At 38.3% G+C, this 19,749-nt stretch overlaps 3 protein-coding genes across 3 annotated transcripts; 1 reads left to right on the top strand and 2 right to left on the bottom strand.

Annotated features, from left to right (window-relative positions):
* Positions 1 to 987: 987 nt before the first annotated feature.
* On the bottom strand, positions 988 to 4,679 carry BBC1_2 (assembly of actin patch protein; the record flags this gene model as incomplete). The annotated part of the gene is made up of 3 exons (XM_007817762.2): positions 988 to 2,717; positions 2,776 to 2,850; positions 2,903 to 4,679. 3 exons carry the CDS (start codon positions 4,677 to 4,679, stop codon positions 988 to 990), a joined length of 3,582 nt encoding a protein of 1,193 aa, XP_007815953.2.
* Positions 4,680 to 6,041: 1,362 nt separating this feature from the next.
* On the top strand, positions 6,042 to 7,373 carry J3458_019160 (uncharacterized protein). Its single transcript, XM_007817761.2, has one exon. The coding sequence runs from the start codon at positions 6,213 to 6,215 to the stop codon at positions 7,026 to 7,028; it is 816 nt and encodes a 271-aa protein (XP_007815952.1). The 5' UTR covers positions 6,042 to 6,212; the 3' UTR covers positions 7,029 to 7,373.
* Positions 7,374 to 7,500: 127 nt separating this feature from the next.
* On the bottom strand, positions 7,501 to 8,117 carry RPS17B_2 (40S ribosomal protein eS17; the record flags this gene model as incomplete). Its single annotated transcript, XM_007817760.2, has 3 exons — positions 7,501 to 7,596; positions 7,656 to 7,853; positions 7,971 to 8,117. 3 exons carry the CDS (start codon positions 8,115 to 8,117, stop codon positions 7,501 to 7,503), a joined length of 441 nt encoding a protein of 146 aa, XP_007815951.1.
* Positions 8,118 to 19,749: the final 11,632 nt, after the last annotated feature.

The raw sequence follows: 19,749 nt of genomic DNA, 5'->3' as shown, positions 1-19,749 counted from the left end.
GGGCCGATGAATTGCGACCAATATGTTTGCCACCGACCCAACCGATATACCCAGGGATGCCCTGCCCACCTTCATAGAACCCGCCGGCATCGTCCCTTTTATTCTCGCAAACATGGCTAGATAGTTGGGAAATCGTCTCGGTCCTAGAACTACAAAAAGAGTACGTAGCTCAGACAAGCAGCGAGGCTATCCAACCTCACCTCCCGCGCCCTCGTCACCAACATGATATATCACAGCCCGGCCGCCTCACGCAGAGCAAGGCTCGTCATCAATCCGCCGTATTCGTATTGTCACCTCACCGTCACCCCCACGCCACGAAACGTGCCCTTTTTTTTTTTTCTTTCTTAAAGCACACACAGCCGAACCAATTCCACGGTAAACCCCGTAGCACCTGCATACGCAGCCCTCGTCACGGGACCCTCTTCCCTCACGGTGGCAATGTGCCATGCGCTGCATGCGGCGACTGACATGACACGGTAGCCCGCCCGTCGCTCTGATAATGCAGCCTCTCCTCTCTGCGCACCTCTTTCGTCCCCATGGTAATTTGGGCAAGTCTTGTCCCGTCATCTCGGGTGCGTCATGCATCATCACTTTTGCCCACATGCACTCGTGGCGCGGGACGTTGATGCCCAAAAATGGAACACGGCCAATGGGCAATCCGCGCGGCTTCACCATTGGTCAATTGCCATATTCACACAGACGACCGGGCCTTGATACTTTGCGTGGGCAACGACAGGGCAGAGATGACTTGCGGAATTATGTACTCAGTAGCCTACGGCAAGGTCCTAAGAACTATGCTATGCGAGACAAAACGTTGGTGTTCGATACGGCTACTCGGTCAGTTTTTACCAATGAACAATACATCCTCAATTTTGCAGTATGCCAATCCCATCACCGAGTCCTCGCCCCTTAATTTGGCCAGCTGTCCGTCCAAACGTTTACCTGGACTTCGGGCAGCCATCCCAAGCGACTTGTTCTCCAGCTCCACTACGGCTGGATGTTCCAGCCCACCCAGGTCCGGGGGACAACTCTCCAAATCTTGACCTCACCACTCCTCAGGTCGTCCAGCTTGTAGCTCTCCATCTTTACCTTCTTGTTCTCCCGCCCTTGCTCCCATGCACGAACCTTCTTCTTTGTCCCGTCCCACTCAGCAACTACCGCGACGTGGTCCGGCTTGCCAACTTCTGTCGAGTATTTGGCGTGCATGGGTCCATGTTTGCCCTGAAACTTGGCATTGCGGAATGAAATGATATCTCCTGCTCGGATGACGTCTTGCTGTTGAGTAGATGCGTTGGCCATGTTGGCGTAGACTAGGGCACCGTATGAACGTGTACCAACAGGCGGGAGGGCACCACTCAGCGGTCGAAGTAGCTCCATGACAAACCCTTGAGGCGTCCCATCACTAACGACTGTGTCCTTTTTGGCCGTGGCAGCTTCCGAGATTTGCCTGCCATAACGTTCATAAAACTCCTCCATCTGGTCCTGGCGAAGGGATCGCGGGGGTGGCTCATGTCTTTGCTCCAGCTCTACATCTGACGGATCATAGGGGTCGTATCGGACGGTAACCACAGTCTGTGAATAATCTTGGAAGAGAACAAACACATCCCGCGTGATTACTGTCTTGGAGCCCTGATTAGTCGTAGTTGTCTCTTCGCTTTCAAAATGAATGTCTTTGCGTCCCTGGAAGACGGGTGGGACTTGATTCGCCTGTTTCCACCATCCACTTTGCACTGCAAGGTCAACGTCGTTCGCAATGAAATCTGATTCAACAGAAGGCCGGTGCATATCCATGGATCTCCTGTTGCTTGTGCTTGTTCTTGGAATATCCATTGACTGTTTGTTGCTAGGCCGAGGCGGCGGTGCAGAAGGCGGTACTCGGCGTTCAGTGGGAGATGATGGTCCAGAGAAGTATACATTTTCTTCGTCAATCTTTGGTGTTTTATGGCCGTAGCTGGATCCCATTGATGGCGGCGGCGGCGGTGAAGAATAGTTATATGGATCATAATCCCCTGCGTCATGGACTGCAGTAGGAGCGGCCTCCTTTGGAGGCGGAGGTGGAGCTGCGCGAGGAACATCGACCGAGCGTCGCTTATGATCTAGAGGCGGTTGGCTAGGAATAGGAGGTGGGACAGCTCGAGGCGCTGCGGCAGATGGAATAGGAGGGCCGATATTAGGAGCGGTGTCTCGAGTTGGCGACGTAAGGGTGTTATCCTCCAAGCTTGAGTCTCGAGCGTGTGACTTCAGAGCATCCTTGTGGGGGACACTGGAAGCAATATCAGTATCATAGTCGCCGTCATATTCCGTAACCTCTTCATCCTCCTCCTCTCCAGCCTGTGGAGGGCGTGTTGGTGTGGGCGTAGGAATATCTGCTGTTGATTGCCGGCTCAAACCACCAGGCGGCGGAGGCGGCGGCGGCCGGCTCGAAGCTGGCGGAGGTGCCGGCGCCGATCCGGGAATTGGAGGTGGTGGTCGACTACTTCGCTTGCTAGCAACAGTTGTAGGAGATTGCCCCAAAGTGTCGTCTCCGCGAGGAGACTGCGGTGGCGATCTGGGGGGAGGAGCAGCCGGTGCCGGTGGCATTGGAGGTAGACGTCTGGTTTGAGTGCTGGTCTGCTCCAAGTCCTTTTCTCTTGCGCCTCCAGAAAGCTCATCATCTGATTCCGACCCTTCTGTAGGTGATTTGATGTCAGCTGGGGATGGCGGGGGTGGCGCCCGGGCTGGAAAACATTAGCACAGATGAACAAATAAGAGAAGTGTGAAAGTGGTAACACCTACACTCTGTAGGTACTGGAGGAGGTGCTGGTCGACCACCAGGAATAGGCGGAGGACCGCTCATATCTCGACGAGGTGCTGCACAATCGTTAGCTTTGCTGACCATAAAGCAGATGTTGATTCTACATACAAGACACCTCGGAAATGGGCGCCGGGGTCGTTGCCTCATCTTCTTCCTCATCACCAGAATCTGCTTGATGTTCCCGTGAAGGGACTGGAGGAGGCACAATTCTTGATTGAACTGGAGTGGCTTCATCACCATCAGCGTCCTCCTCCTCTTCGTCCGCTGGATGGCCTCGGCTGGGGGCGACAGCAGTGCCCATGCCGGGTAGGGCCATAGGAGTCGGGACCAGTGGTGCCGCGCGAGGAGCCGTTTCCTGAACATCTTCATCGGCTCCTGACGCTTCCGCAGTTTTGACTGTCTTCTTTTTAGGCGGAGCCTTGGCCATTGGTGGCATTGGAGCACCAAACATGCCATGGAAGCCCATGCCACCACTCATCTTTGCCATTCTAGCACGCAATTCTTCTTTACGCCTAACCTCAGGGTCGACTTCTTCTTCCTCTTCTTCCTCTTCAGCCTCCCCTTCTTCTTCATTTGCCTCCTCGATCTTGCGATGGAGTCCAGGTGCAGTCGCGGTAGATGCCGTTGGAACACGCTGAACATGTCGTAGCATCTCCTCATTATCTTCACGCTCGGTAGTATCATCATGGCCCTCGGTGGTGTCACCAGCACCAGACATATCGGCCTCGTTTCCATCATGCGACTCATTCGCTGTAAGAGCCTTGGAAGATCTGCGTCTTGGTAGAGGTGCTCTAGCATGGGTATCATCTGTCGAAGTTCTGGTTCTGGCTTCGGTTTCTCCAGATTCGACCCGTTCTAACGAAGTTGAAAGAGATCCTTCTTCGGCTTCTACATCTGCCTCACCCTGAGGGGCGGCTTCGGGCTTCTTCTTTACCGTCTTTTTTGGTTTCTCCTTCTTAGCAGCCGCATCGGCATGACGCTGGGCTTGTTCCATTTGCTGCTTCTGGAGCAAAGCGATGCGTTCCTTTAAGCTAGTAGGCTTAGGTTGGTCATCTTCGGCACCAACTTCTTGAGACTGTTCGCCCGGAACCAATCCGGCTACCTCTGCCTGGCCCAGAGCCTCGGCCTGCCTCTCCTTGATTTCGGGGTCTTCTTCGCGGCGATAGATGTTCGTGGTCGGCTTCTCTCGCGGAGGCGGTACGTATGCGTTGCGGCTAGGAGGCGGTGCGACAAAAGGCTTCTTCACAAATCCAGACGAGCCGCTACTTGCGCCTAAGCCACTAGGCTTGAATGGAGCGACAGGCGGCGCCGCCGGTTTATTGAACGCGGCGATACGATCTTTGAATGAGTTGCTCGACGGTTTTTCGGAAACCGGAGGACCGGATTTGGGTCTTGAAGCCGAAGCTTCAGCCTGTTTGGGGCCAGCTGATGGTGCTGTGGTAGCCTCGTGAGACTTCGCAAGAGCCGGTTCCGAATGCTTGGCTGTCACTGGCACTGGGACGATGGGGACAGAGCGCTCGGCCTCCACGGGTTCAGGTTCATGTTGGAGTTCTTCTTCCTTTTCGGGCTCCAGCTCTGGCTCATGAACTGGAGCAGGCGGCGGTGGTGCCGGAGCAGTAACATCCTCCGACATATGAGCTTCGGGTTCCTTTTTGGGACGTGATCTCGCCGGCCGGGGAGGGGCAGTAGGCTCGAACTTCTCAACAAAGTTGCGAGGGAAGATGCCCTCCTTTTTCACGCCATGGTCGTCAACGTATTCGCCCCCATACCAATCGTCATCTTCTTCTTCGTTGACAGTGATGATTTGGCCAACATCAAAGTTTAGATCATCTTCGTGAGGCGAGCTGTACTCATAGAGAGCCTTGACCCGGAACGGCACAGTCATGGCGGTGTAGGATATGTCCCGCGACACAGACGGCCCTGTGACACGTCTGCCGCGGCTAGATGAGACCGTTGATCAATATATAGCGATTTCTTGTTGTCGGATGTGGGGCGGCAATGCGATGAATGATGCGGAGAGTTGAGAGGGCTTTCGTCAGCTTGGAAGAAGCGGGGGGTATTACTGGGAAAGCGCTGTAAGCCCAGGCACGGACAAAGAAGGCAGTTATCATCCAACTGCCTCGGAGCAACGTATGTGTCGAGCACGGAGCTCCGGATGATGGTATTGGAGGATTGGGTGAAGAGGTGGCGGCTCAGAAAGACGAGCAAGAATATGACGCTGGGTCTGGGAGGAGGCGGACGTAGGCGGAGCAGACAGACAGAGGAGGCTGAGGCGGTTGCGCAGCGTCTATGAGAGTAACCGGTTGCCGGTCCACGAAAGCTTGGGCGTGATGCTGATGGCGGGCGGGTGTCGACGTCAGCGGGGGACCCTCTTACTGCTCTGACTAGGGAGTAAAATACGGAGTACAACTGCTCGAGAACATAAAGTTGGATGATTCAAGCAGCTTGGTCCGCAATGAATGATGGTGGAGTGGGGGGATCAGCAGCGAGCCACAGCAAGCCCACTGGTCGACTTGCTTGAACGGCCCTTGCTGCTGTCGTTTCGGGGTGGAGCTAAAGCTGAGCTGTCTGCCATCCAAGCTTGGGGTCGTCTCAAAGTCGTCGGACGCTGGAACGGTCGAGCTAGGACTAGGGCTTGATTTGGAGAAGCAACGGCTAAAAAAAGCCTCGAGAGGTGGGAAGGCATGTGAGGCACTGAGTGTCTGACCATCTCAACTGCTTCTCACGTGGGAAATTAGACGCCCACCAGCATTCCTAGAGTGTTGACCGAGGACTGCGGAAGCAGGTGCGACCCTGAGACTTCAGGGATGCAAGAAGACGGTCACAATGCAATTATTATGCGCACCACCCGCGGCCTTTGCACGATCCAGATGGGGTCCCAATATCCTGGATGCCACCACAAAAACCCCGGAATTGACCCAACACGTCAGGTACTATTCCATCTGCTAAGCTAGAGGGCTTTCAATCTGTCAATTTTGGATGTGCCGATACTGCTTTGGCAATCAGTTCCTGGGCAAAGATGTACCTGGGGACTTACGTGTCGCCAAGCATAAAACAGTACAGCCCCTAGCCAACTACACAGGTCCTAGTAATGATGAAGCACCTAAGGCACATAGAAATATGGATATTTCAACAGTGTACGGAATGCCTTGGGGGAAATGCTGTCGCCTCCTGCAGTCAGGCAGACGTTCGTGTTGAGTCAAATTGGATATGCCACTGCGGCCATGGTTTTTTTAGTGGGGGTTTGCAAACCAGTCGACCACCACTCAAACTTCGTTCACACTTTGCGTTTGCTACGGAAACAGAAGACCGCTTCTGGCACTCACAAATGCTTCCTTTTCAGCGATACGAAAAATCCCATTGCTGAAAGACCTACGGCTGCTACCGACGGACAGAGCCCCTCCCCGAGAGCTCAAAGATGGACAGCGTCGAACAAAAGCAGAAACAGCTGAAGAGTATCCTCAAGAACTCAATATCAGAGGCCGGCGCAGCCGCACGATCCGAGACTGAAGCTAGAGAGATTGCCATTGCACACGCCAAACTCCTTCAGCATCGCAAAGAACTCGAGGCCGAGATCCTGGACAGCGTAGTGCTTCTATCCGAGTATCCACTGGTCAGAGCAGCGCCATATTCCGCGTCGAATCCTGCGCAGAGCGATGTGTCTGGGTTCAAGACGCACGTTCGTCTTTTCCAACCTTCGGATTATGATGATTTGATAGAGGAGCGCAATGTCAACGAGTTATGCGGGTATACTCTGTGCGCAAGACCTCGACGAAAGGTCGGCACCGGCGGAGAATGGAAGCTTACGGGCAGTGGCGATATTGTGAAGCGCAAGGACCTCGAGAAGTGGTGTTCCCCGACATGTGCGAAAAAGGCACTTTTCGTCAAAGTCCAGCTGAATGAGACGGCTGCCTGGGAGAGGGCAGGCATTCCAGATATACAAATCGACCTATTAGACGACGACAAATCTACAGAAACGGAGGCAGATAGAACTGCACGCCAACTGGGAGAGCTGAAGCTCGAGGAGCAACGCCAAGCTGCTAGGGATGCAAAAACTCTTGCTCTAGAGAGAGGTGAGCGTGGAATAGATAACAGTGCCGATATAATTAAGGTCGAGCTCAAGGAGAAGGAGACCAAAGTTCCTAGTTCAGAGGACATTTCGACACAGGCTGCCGACGACCACTTAAGGGTTGAGGGCCACAAGTTTGACCTGCCGAGTAGGCCAAAGGCGTAGACCTTGACACATGTCGCCTAAGTCTTTGGGATTGAACAGTACGCTACACGAGACGGCAAAATGGGGCATCTAGATGGGTGGCGTTTATGTAGGCTTTGATGTTGAAGTTCAGTCAATAGATGGACTTTATACCCTCCTCCCCGAGAACGACAAGTGCTTGTCGCAAACAAGGGAACCAAATGTAACCGTCCAAGCCAAATGCCACACTGGCATTGACTCAATATTGATGATGCAGCTCGGCTAGACATCACACCAGCAATTCACGGGCAAATATGAGAGACCGAAGTCTTGGCGATCAAGCATCCCACTCCGGACATTCACGTCCAGAGGTTCAGCGACACCTTGTGGGGATTGAAGATCTTTCTTTTGAGATCTATGCATTCACTACCGTCCTTAGACGCCACGACGCAAAAACCATGCCAAATGCCCAAGAACCAATTGCCCACAATCATGAAAAACTTTTCTAACCCTTTTAGTCGCGGCGAGGACGGTCGCCGAATCGTCGGGGGCCACGCTCGTTGGGGTTGTTCTGGGTGACCTGGGTGACGTTGACGGGAATAGAGTCGAACTGAAAATGACTTGTTAGCACTAGAATTTGTATATTGAAGAGCCGGGGAAGAAACATACGCCAAGGTGCTTGAGGAGGTCCTTGGTCTCTGAGTCGATCTCGAGCTGGCCCGACTCGTTCTGGGTGTAGTCGAGAGCAGAGACCTCAGGGACGTACTGATCCTTTCGCTCACGCTCCTCTTCCTGGAGCTTGAAGGAGATACCACGCACAGGACCACGCTGAATACGCTTCATCAAGTGGGTTGTGTAGCCGGCAATCTAGTCGTCGCCAGTTAGTATCGCCATCTTTTATAATTCTCATACTAGCCGTAGCTAGTCTTCCTCAACTCTACTTGATTCCTTTCGAATGCGGAGGATACGATGGTTCGTGCTGACCTTGTTGCGGAGGCGCTTGGAGGCAATGACAGCGATCTCATCGCAGATGCGCTTGTTGGTCTCAAAGTCGAGAGTGAGCTTGGGATAGTACCGCTCAATGATGACCTTGGCGGACTTCTTCACGGTCTTGGTACGAACGCGACCCATTTTGGCGGTATTGAGTTGGCTGGTATGGTCGTTGGGCGTGGGTTGAAGAAGAGTCGGCTCCTCAAAATCTCCAAATTGAGCGATAGAAATTTGGTGGTTTAGGCTAGTGGTGGGGCGCACAGAGAATTAGGGCTCGTGGGGGGACTGTGCGTGATCCCCCACGTGATAGATTACACAATTTGATTATGCAAGTATCCCTTGTGCTGCAAGGTCGTTTGCTCCATCAACGGTGCATGCCTGAGCTGGCGACTTTGCCATTTTCTAATCAGTATGTGCATCCCCTCAGAGCAGTTAAGGCTCCAACGAGGCCACGGGACAAGGATTATAGCCAATTAAAAGCCCACATTTTAGGGGTACATGGATTTCCCCAGTAATTTACACTATAATTAAAGTACTAATATTCCTTTAAGTTATAAAGGGCTACATTAGAAGTCTCGCAGCCTTAACGCGATTAACGAGCTACCCGGCGGCAATTAAGGGCATCGCGATATAAAGGTTAAAAAGGTCAAAATCTCGGCCTACGAGCCTTAATAGGTGGGTTATTAGGCCGGCAGGTATTATCAGCTGCCTGCTCACGTATGCTATTTTCGTTATTTATTTAAAATTCGCCGTTAAAGACCTCTAATACTGTAAGGTGGTTGGGGAACCCCGCCTACCTGCAACGCGATTAATAACGTTACGTGAAACGAGGGCTTTAGAACTATATCCCTTATATCTTATATAATTAGAAAATAAGGTAAGCTTTAGTTATTATAATATAATTACCTTTACTTTAACTACTTAACTTTTAATTTCTCTTATAATCTTATAATTTTTAAAGCTTCTTAAAAGTTACTTAATTAAAATAATAGAGATAAGTATTTAAAGAACTCTTATCTTATAAATACCTTTACCTTTAATAGTAGAGAACCTAATAGAATTATTAAGTAATTAAAAGAATATAATAGCCTTAAGTAAAGGGAAAATACCTAAATAATTAAATAAGGCTATTATAGCTCTTTAAAATTAAATTACTTAATTAAAGAAGCTATAAGAGCTTTAAGAAAAGAAAAAGAAGCTATAAAGATTAATTCTTAAAACCACTTACTTAATAGTAAAAAAGAGATATAACTCTTATAATTTAAAGGAAAGTAATAATTAAAAAGTATAAGTTAAGAATATTAACTCTTTTTATTATTTAATAAACCCTTAAAAGTATAAGATTTAAATAAATAACTTAAATTATACTTTTAATAGAGTAAAACGTAAGTATTATAAGAATTATTAGAAATTTCTCTTTATCTTAGATTATATAAACTTAAAATATAAAGTAAAATAAAATTAATACCTTAATAAATAATTAATAAATTAAAAGGAAAACCTTAAGAATAATTAAAATACGTTTAAGATTAAACCCTTACGCTTTTAAAAGACACGGAAAATTATAAGGCTTAAATAGCTATATAGTTAAAATAAGTAAAGTAACGCGAAAATTAAAGCCCTATAAACTTTAATATTTACCTAGATTTATTAAAGAAATACTTAAAAAAGCTAATAAAAAGTTATAAGTACTTACCCTTTTTATTAAGCTATAACTTAAACTTTAAAATTATATAAACTTATATACCTTTATCTTTAAGAAAACTTAAGAAAAAGTAGTTTAAATTACCTAATAATTTTAAAATACTATATTAAGAAGAAATAAGTGAAAGGTTAACTTATTTTAATTAAAAAGCTTTTTAAATATACTCTAATAAGAAAGAAGTAACTTATTAAAGGCTTACCTTAATAATAAAAGGTTCTTATAATTAAATTCCTATAATTAAAACCTAAACTTAATTAAATAAAAAAGGCTATATTATTATAATTATAATAATAAGAATTACCTTTAACTCGCTTATAATAAACCACTTAAAAATAACCTAAATAATTAAGAAAACGCTTAAAGATTAAAGTAGTTACTCTTACTTTAACCCTAAGTTAAGAAGTATTAATAGGCTAATACTTTAATATAAAGGTTATTATATATAAGTATAATATTATAAAAACCTACGCTAATTTTAATAGTTATATAATACTTAACCTTATTAATATTAACTTTATAAGATAATAAGAATTACGTTAAGCAAAGGTAATAGCCTTTATTTTATAGTTAATTAAAACTCTTATAATTCCCTAATATAATATATATAAAGTACCCGTTTAAGCTATTAACTTTTACGAGTATAAGCGTACCTTAAGACTATTATACGTTACTATTAAAAGGGACTTAAACTTAAAGGGAAACCTTATCTTAATAGGGATATATATACTAGTTAAATAAAAGATATATATAATTATATATAGCTAAGAATAGTAATATAAGTCTTAAAAAGAGGGTTTCTCGTTAAATAATCCCCGTAAATTCGTTAAGAAGTATTAGAATATAGCTTAAATTTACGCTATTATTAGTATATTTAAGAAAGACTTTCTTACCTTAAAGAGTAAAGAGCTAGTAAAAGAGTATAATTTTATAAATAATATTTTAATAAAGCTTTATAGCTTTAAGAATATCTTTATAAATAGTTATTTTAAGACTCTATTATTATATAAGAATATTAATTATAATATTAACCTTTTATTTAATATTATACTACCTTATAAATCTATTTACCTGTTATTTTAAGCTAAGTTTAAGAAGCTTTATTAGTATATTAATAAAAACCTAGCGAATAAACGAATAAAGCCCTTAAAAAGCCTAGTTAAGTGTAACGGTGGCTTAGGTTCTAAGGCATAGTAGGTCTGTTTCTTAGGAAGTAAGTCAGGTTAAATGCTACAGAGTAGCTTTTTAGCAGTATTACAATAAGGCCGTTAAGAGTATAACTCTTAATAGTAAAACTATTGCTTAGATTAATTAATAGAGAACTAGACTATCTACTACAGCGGAATACCCCCTCCTTAAGTACTTGTCTATCTCTTTATTATAGACTCATAATCACCTTAATTATTTATCTATTTATTAATCCCTAACTTATAGCGATCGATAAGTGATTCAACGATCACTTAGCTTATAGTAATTAATAGGTAATCCATTGATCACTTCATGATCACGTGACCTAGCACGTGACGTCTTGGTTCTCCCCTGTCATGGCTTTGCCTTCCCTGGTGCGGCCTAGTTCTTCCCGCGTTTAGTAACGTTCGTAACATTATGCCCCTCCCCTGTTAATCTTATTCTTAAGGCCATTAAAGTAGGCCGTCTAAGGTCCTAGGGTAACTTCCTTCTTCCATTATTATGTGCTATTATACCCGTTAATCGTGTCGTTAAGTAAAAGTTAAAGGCTTCCAAGGTATTAGTCCTTCGTCGTAACGATCTTCTAGCGGCTATTCTTGCAAGTCCTTTTCTTCTAACTATACCGTCCTATTCCGCTTACGAGGGCTATAGTATCCTTAAATGTTAAGTTTCTCCTTCTAACTCCTCTTAATATACGGAGTGTATTCGTTTAAACTTATTACGGTGTAACGTTTAGGGAGTGTCTCCTACTTAATTACGAAATATTACGTCTTAATATATTAAGTTAGAGCGTAAGCTAAAAGAGGCGGAAGAGAAGGTTCTCCGTCTTTAAAAATAAAAGAAATTATGGTTTAAGAAAATGATGCGTGTGGTTACGCGTAGTATTAATAACGTTAAAGAGCTAGAACGTGTGGAGTGTAAGGAGGCTAAATAGCTTTAAAAGACTACGGGGGTCCTTCCTACTCCTTCTAAGAATCTGGATCCTACTTTGGTTCGTTCCTTAAATACCGAGTTTAATATTAAGTTATTAGGCGGTGCTTAGGAGATTAATTGGGATGCGTTCCTTAGGAATAAAACTGTTCAAGTAACGTTAAGTAGTTCATAAGATTTTTAGCTGGTTCCCAGGTGTTTTTAGAGTTTAGATATCCCTTCCATTTAACGAGATAATAGCGATTCTTTATATTCCCTTATGCTTTAAGTATCCGTTTAACTTTATATTTATTAGTGTCTTTTATTATAATGTTCGTAGTAATTATAGATTTATCTGGTGCTTTCTCTAGTAGCGATATATGAAATATGGGATGGATTTTCATTCTATCTAGTAATAATAGTTTGTAGTTAGTACTTAAGATTTTTCGTTTAATAAGGAATGGTTTAATCTTCTTTTAGTTAAGTTTATTGCTAGGTCGTTTAGTTTTAATGTTTTTACGAATAAGGTATACTTTATGTCCCTCCTCTAGGATTAGCGCTAGTAATCTCTTTCTATCCGCGTAATATTTCATTTGGTTTTGCAAAAATATTTATTTCTATTGTAAGTGTTTTTGTATTTCTATTATAATTACTACATGCGTTATAGCTGCTAGCGCGTTCACATTTTATATTGTATATGTCTTAATAATAGGGTTAAATCCGTAATTTGCCCTAAATAGTAACATCTTTATATTATTAATCTTAGAGCTATTATAAGCCTATTATGCTAGTGGTAGCTATTCTACCTAATTATTCTATTAGTAGTTGACATAGCTTCGCAGATATTATTTAAGTATTTGGTTTAAGATTTTTGTTTACCTATCTAATTATAGGTGGAATACTATTAATAAGCTTTATTTAATCTTTATGGTTTCTATAAGGTATTTCTAAAAGTTTAAGGTGAATAATTTATTGCGATCTAATATAAGCTTTATCAGTAATTCGTGCTATACGATAACTATTTTAAAGAATATATACGCTAAGTCCTTGGTGTTACTTGATTTCTTATATGGAATATAATAGGCGTATTTTATAAGTTTATCTATAATAACTAAGATGCTATTATAAGCTACTCCTATTATAGGTTCTTTTAACTTTAGTAGTTTAACGATAAAGTTTATTATAATAGTTTACTATACTCTTTTAGGTGGTAATATTGGTTGTAATTCTCCGTATAATACGTGTCACGCTAATTTTGCTTTGTTACACGTGTTGTATTTCTTAATAACTTCTTATACTATTTTTCTGCTTTCTAGGAAGTTATACGATCTTCTTAGCCTACTAATCGTTTTTCCTACACCTTAATATCCGTGTAGTGGGTGCTTGTGTATTTCCTTAATAAGCTGTTCTTAAAGTGTACTAGGAATATACTACTGTTTATTGTATAAGAAGGTTTTACCTTTCTTAAATAAATGCGTTTTTGTTTCCTAATTATTCAGATAACTGTTATTATTAATGCATGATGCGATCTAATGCATCCATGTTTCATTTAGCTTAACTTACCATATTATATTAATTTCTCGGGTGCCTAGCATAAGGTTCCTATCCTTAATAGCGCGTAGTAAGGGTGTATTACTCACTTACTCATTCGATTTTAAATCCTCTCTTTAGCTAAGCGCGTCTACTCTTCCGTTTTTAGATCCTTTATGGTATATAATTTTAAAGTTATAATCCGTAAGGGTTTTATACTATCTAATCTGTCGTTTATTTAAATCCTTTATAGTTAAGAACGATATAAGATTCTTATAATTGGTATAAACCTTAATTTAATGCTTTGCTTCTATGAGATAGTGTCTCTATTCTTTAAAGCACTTAATAATAGCTATAAGTTCTTTATCGTGGATCCTATAGTTAAGTTTAAGTCCGTGGAGTTTCTTTAAGAAGAATGCAATTAGGTGTAATCTTTCTTAATTATCTCGTTATCCAAGCTATTCGCCTAGTGTAAAGTCTAAGGCGTCCGTTTTAAGCTTATAAGGTTTATCTTAATTAGGTGCTTTTAATATAGGTTTTAACGTAACTAAATCTTTTATCTTCTAGAATACCTTAGCTTTTAATTTATTCTATTAAAAGCTAACTTCTTTCTTTATTAGGTTTATAAGAGGTTGTAAGATGTCTTTATATTCGCTTAAGAATTTACGGTAAAAGTTTATAAATGCTATAAATCCTTTAACTTCCTTTAAATTCTTTAGTGTAGGCTATTTCTTAATGGTTTTAATCTTATCCGGGCTTATTCGTATTTCTCCGTGTATAAGTACGTACCCTAGAAAGTGTATAGTGTTCTAGTGGAACTAGTATTTTAAGGCTTTAATTAAGAGTTTATTGTCTTGTAAAGTTTATAGTACCTTATATACATGTTATTTATGTTTCTTAAGGGTATTTAAGTAAATAAGAATATCATTAAGGTATATAACTATAAACACTCCTAGTTATTTCCGTAAGATTATATTAATTATTCTTTAAAAGGTTACTAGTGCGTTGGTAAGCCCAAAAGGTATTACTAAATATTTATAGTGTCCTTTACTAGTTTAAAATGCTATTATTTACTCGTAGCCTTCTTTTATTTGTATAAGGTTATAGGCTTCTTTTAAGTCGAGTGTAATAAACTATTTAGCTTTTTTAACTTTATCTCTAATTTCCGTTATAAGCGGTAACGAGTATTAATTCTTAATTGTAATCTTATTTAAGTGTTAGTAATTAATGTATAGTTATAGTTTCCCGTTCTTCTTTAATACCTATAAGATTAGGTATCCTACTAGGGACTTTAATAGTCTTATATATCCCTTTTATAACATGTCCTCTAGATACTCCTTAAGCGCCTTATCTTACTTAGGGTTCTAAGAATAAATCTTATTAAACGTTAGTTTAGTACCAGGCTAGAGTCTAATCTTGTGGTCCTAGCGTGAATGCTCCGGTAGTCCTGTTTTTAGCTCTCTGTTAAATAGCTTGCTATACTTTAAGTATTCCTTAGGAATCTCCGTTATCTTAGCTTTTAGCTCTTTAGCGATTATATATATTCCTAAAGGCCTATTATAGTTTAAATGAGGTGCTCTTTATAGGCTACTCTTTGCTTTATAACCGTATTTTAGTAAATCCCATTAAAGTTAGCCGGTTCTTTAATTAACTCGTAGATTGCTTGCTTGTAACTAGGGTATCCCTAATATAATATCGTGTTTTAAGATCACTGTAATATTTAGTGTAACTTGGTATTTCGTGCCTTATATGTTAATAAGAAGCTACGCGATCTTCATGTCAACTACTCTATAGCTATACTTTACCGTAGTTCCTTCTATAGTTGTGAGTTGGTAGAGCTCGTCTTTGGGGGTCTAAGGTAATCGTAATTTATTAACGAGATTTGGCGAGATAAAATTTCCTTATGCTCCGCTATTAATTATTGCCTGGATTCTTTATCCCATTATAGTTATATTAACTATAAGATGTATAGTACTGCTAATATTTATAATATATAAAGACCTATTAGATCTCCGTTAAGGAATTGGTTTTAATTGCGATAATAGCTGTTATTTCCCGAATTATTATTCCTCTCCTCTTATTATTATTTAGCGCGTATCTCTAAGCGCTATTATCAGCGATTATCTTCTAGCGTCTTATTAGAGCTTTCTTAGTGATCACTTAATCTACTATCTGTGTTAATCGAACTTAAACTAAGTAAGTTACTCGCAGTCACACAGTTTCCTTCCTTGGATTGTGAGGGCGTAATTCGAATAGTGTGTGCGTTATCCTTAGCATAATATAATTTTCCGTTTAATATCTTAGAATCGGTTCATCGTAATTTCGGTTATATTATAAGGGTTATTCTCCTTCCCTTTTATTCTCGTGGAAACCATTCGCTACCTTGCTTACTATTAAGGTGCGTGTAGCAATTATTATTGTAATAGAAGGTTTAATTAAGGAGTCTATATTTAATTTTAGGTTCGTCTTTCTTAATTGGATAATTCTCTTCTTCTTAGATCCGTTCTAGTAAAGGTTCACTTTTTAGTGAGGGTGTCTAGTGTTCCTAAAAGTCGTCGGGTACTAGTTAGGTTCCAAATTCCTAATCTTTATTTAAACTAATGTTGTTTATTAACGTGAGGCTTTCTTTATTACTTGCCACACTAAGATTTCGCGTGGGTAAGTCTTCTTAGTTTACGGCATAAAGCTTTCTGCCTTTAGGAATTAGCTTTTATAGCTTCTTTAAGGCTCTATATTTATTCGTAAAGTGTCTAGTCTTACTATAATTGTAATAAGTCTTCCCCTTTTCCTTATTCGCGGCGTTAAGTTCTATAGGTCTAGCGTGGTACCTATATGCTATTAATATTTAGCGTGGCTTACTACTATTAGGTTTATTAAACCTAGCATATAATCCGAATTTCCTGTGACTTTTCTCGTAATATTACTTATATAAACGGTTATTTACTTTAATAACTATTTCGATAAAGTCATTAAATAACTTAAGACGATCTTCTTAATAAATGTTATTCTTTACTTCTTCTTTAAGTCCTTAATAAAAGACTTTTATTTTAGGTTTAGTATTTCAGTTAAGTTTTATTATAATGCGTTTAAATTCCCTAGCGTAATAAGCTATAGATCCGGTTTGCTTGAGTTAAGTAAGTTATCGTGTAGCTTCCTTATACTTATTAGGATTTCTAAATGTAGCGAGAAGTCGTTCTTTAAAGGTTTTATAATTAAAGAAGATGTGAATAACTTTCACTTTAGCTTTAGCGCTATGCTTAAGATATGCGCGAAGGGTTAGCTCCCACTATTCCATTGCTTTTCTAGTTAAGAGGTTGCTAATACAAAGAATCTGTAACTTAGGTGTCATATAGATTTTTTTATTAACTCGTAGGTAAGCTTAGGCTTATATAAGAAAGTTCCTCACATTACCTTTATAACTATCGTATGATTTAGGCTTAGGGAATTTTAGCATGTTATTATTATTAATAAAGGATATAGGTATAAGATTTTAAACTACTATAAGTTCCTCTTCTTATGCCTTAAGTTTTTCATAGAGATTATTATATCGGTTAAGAAGCTATCGATTTTACTTCTTAAGCTCAGTAATCTTGTTATAAAGGTACTTTATTATCTCCTCGGGGTTAATAGTCTTTCCGCTTAAAGTAAACATCTTAGAAGTCGTTATTACTTAAAGTTTTAAGGTAACTTACTAAATAGGATTAATTAAAATGTAACGGTAGCTTAGGTTTTAAGGTATAGTAGGTTTATTTCTTAGGAAGTAAGTTAGGTTAAATGCTATAAAGTAGCTTTTTAGTAGTATTATAATAAGGCCGTTAAGAGTATAACTCTTAATAGTAAAACTATTACTTAGATTAATTAATAGAGAACTAAATTATCTACTATAGCGGAATACCCCCTCCTTAAGTACTTATTTATCTCTCTATTATAGACTTATAATCACCCTAATTATTTGTCTATCTATCGATCCCTAACTTATAGCGATCGATAAGTGATCCAACGATCACTTAGCTTATAGTGATTAATAGGTAATCCATTAATCACTTTATGATCACGTGACCTGGCACGTGACGTCTTGGTTCTCCCCTGTTATGGCTTTACCTTCCCTGGTGCGGCCTAGTCCTTCCCGCGTTTAGTGACGTTTGTAACATTAAGGTATTAATTTTATTTATATTTAAGAAGAATAGAACTTTAAGATTATATATAAATTATAGGGGATTAAATAAGGTAATTTAAAAGAATTATTACGTATTACCCTTAATCTTAGAGTTATTTAATAGATATTAAGGGGTTAAGTTTTTCTTAAAGATTAATATTAAGAATATTTATTATAAAATATAAATAAAAGAGAGAAATAAGTAAAAGATAGCCTTTTAAACCTATTATAAGTACTATAAATACTTAATTATACCCTTTAATCTTATAAACGCGCCTATTACTTTCTAAAATTATATTTATTAAGCCTTATAGGAGCTAATTAATATTATTTATATAATATATTTAAATAATATTTTAATCTTCTTAAAAATAAAAGAGAAATATACTTCTTATATCACTTAAATATTAAAATAAATATAAGTAGCTAAGCTATTTATAAAGCTATTTAAGTGTATCTTTTATTAAATCTTTATAGAATTTTTAAGGTTTATTCTATTAATTAATAGCCTTTTAATAGATTTAAAATAAGTATAAATTATCTAAGAATAAAAAGAATTAATTATATATTATAAGGTATAAGTATTCCTAGAATTCTATAACTTTTATTAATAATTTATATAGAGTTACTTTAAAATAATAATACCTTTAAACGCCTTATTAAAGGAAAGTTAAAATAAAAAGAAGCCTAATTACCTAACTTTTATAAGTAAAGAATAACTAGCGTTTAATTATTTAAAGAATACCTTTATAAAGGCCTCTTTTCTTTAATATTATAACTTAAGTAAGGTAATTTAAATTAAGATAAACGCGTTTAACTTTATAATAGCTAGAATTCTCTTATAATTAAATAATAAGAGGTAATATTACCCTATTACGTTTTAATCTTAAAAGTTTATTAATATAAAAAGAAATTATAAAATATTAAATTAAAAACTATTTATTATAATAAAATTATTTAAATACTAGTAATATTACGTAAAAGGGGTAATAAATTTAATTAAAGTTCTATTAAACTATTATAACCTTTAAATATTTATAAGGTAACTTAAGTTAAATAAGCGCTAGGCTTACTAGTATATATTCTTATTACCCTTTAACTTTATTATTAAGTATTAATTTAATAAAAGTAACCTAATAAATAGGCTATTAAGGTAATTTAATTATAAAGGTAAAGCTATATTTAATAAGAAGCTATTATTAAACTTATAAAAGAAGCTAACAATTACCTAAGAAAAAGTAAAAGATACTCTAAGAAACTATAAAAACTATAATAAAAAGTTAACGTTTAATTAAATATATAAAGCTTTAAGGCCTTTAAGAGAGAGGTATTTAGCTTATATAAGCTAAGTAATTACTATAAGTCTAGTAATTATTACTTATTTTACTAATAAATTTAAGAAGAAAGTAAGTGTAATAAGTATAATTATATAAAGCTAAGTAAAGTATACTATAAAGTAATAATTAATTTATAAGAATAAATTAGCTATATTACTTAAAGAACTCTTACTTTAAGCTTAAAGCTATAACTTAAATATATAAAAGTAATTTATTAGTAAGTTAATAGTAAAATAAGAAGAAAAGAAGAATTAAACGAGAGATAAGAGTAATCTTTTATTATATAAGAATAAAGTAATTATACCTTAAGATTTAAAGATATATTAAAAGTTACTTAAGTTATATTATAATAATTTATTAATAAGTTACTTTAAAATAAAAAGAATCTTAAAATTATTATAATATAACTTTTATTAATTATATATATAAGGTAAAGTAAAAGATCATATTATAAGCTATATAATCTATTAAAAGGTAATAACCTAATAGTATTACCTATATAATACGCTTAAATTACTATTAATTTTACGATAACCTTAGGTTAAAATATTAATAGACTTTATAATAGGGTTACTTAAGATAAAGTACCTTAAGTAAAGCGTTAATATAATATTAATAATAGTAGATTAATTTATTAAGTATTCTCTTTTTTTAATAATTAATACTACTATTAATACTATAAAATTAGTAAAACTCTTTTATTATAAGGTTAAACTTTAATTTAATATATTAAAAGATATTATCTTTAATAAAGAGCTAGTATTTATTAGCTAATTTTAATTAAACCTTTATTACTTATTTAAGATAAAAAAAGGCTTTTAATAGCTTTTTACCTATAAATAAACGGGTAAATAAAAAGAATAAATTAAACTATAAAGTATTACTTACGTTATTTTATTATAGGTAATTAATTAATATAAGTGTAATTATTATTATAAGCTTAATTTACCT

Source organism: Metarhizium acridum, assembly GCF_019434415.1.
Source record: "Metarhizium acridum strain ARSEF 324 chromosome Unknown scaffold_555, whole genome shotgun sequence".
NCBI lineage: Eukaryota > Fungi > Ascomycota > Sordariomycetes > Hypocreales > Clavicipitaceae > Metarhizium > Metarhizium acridum.
The sequence above is the reverse complement of the archived record's forward strand: the minus strand, read 5'-3'. Positions and strand labels throughout refer to the sequence as shown.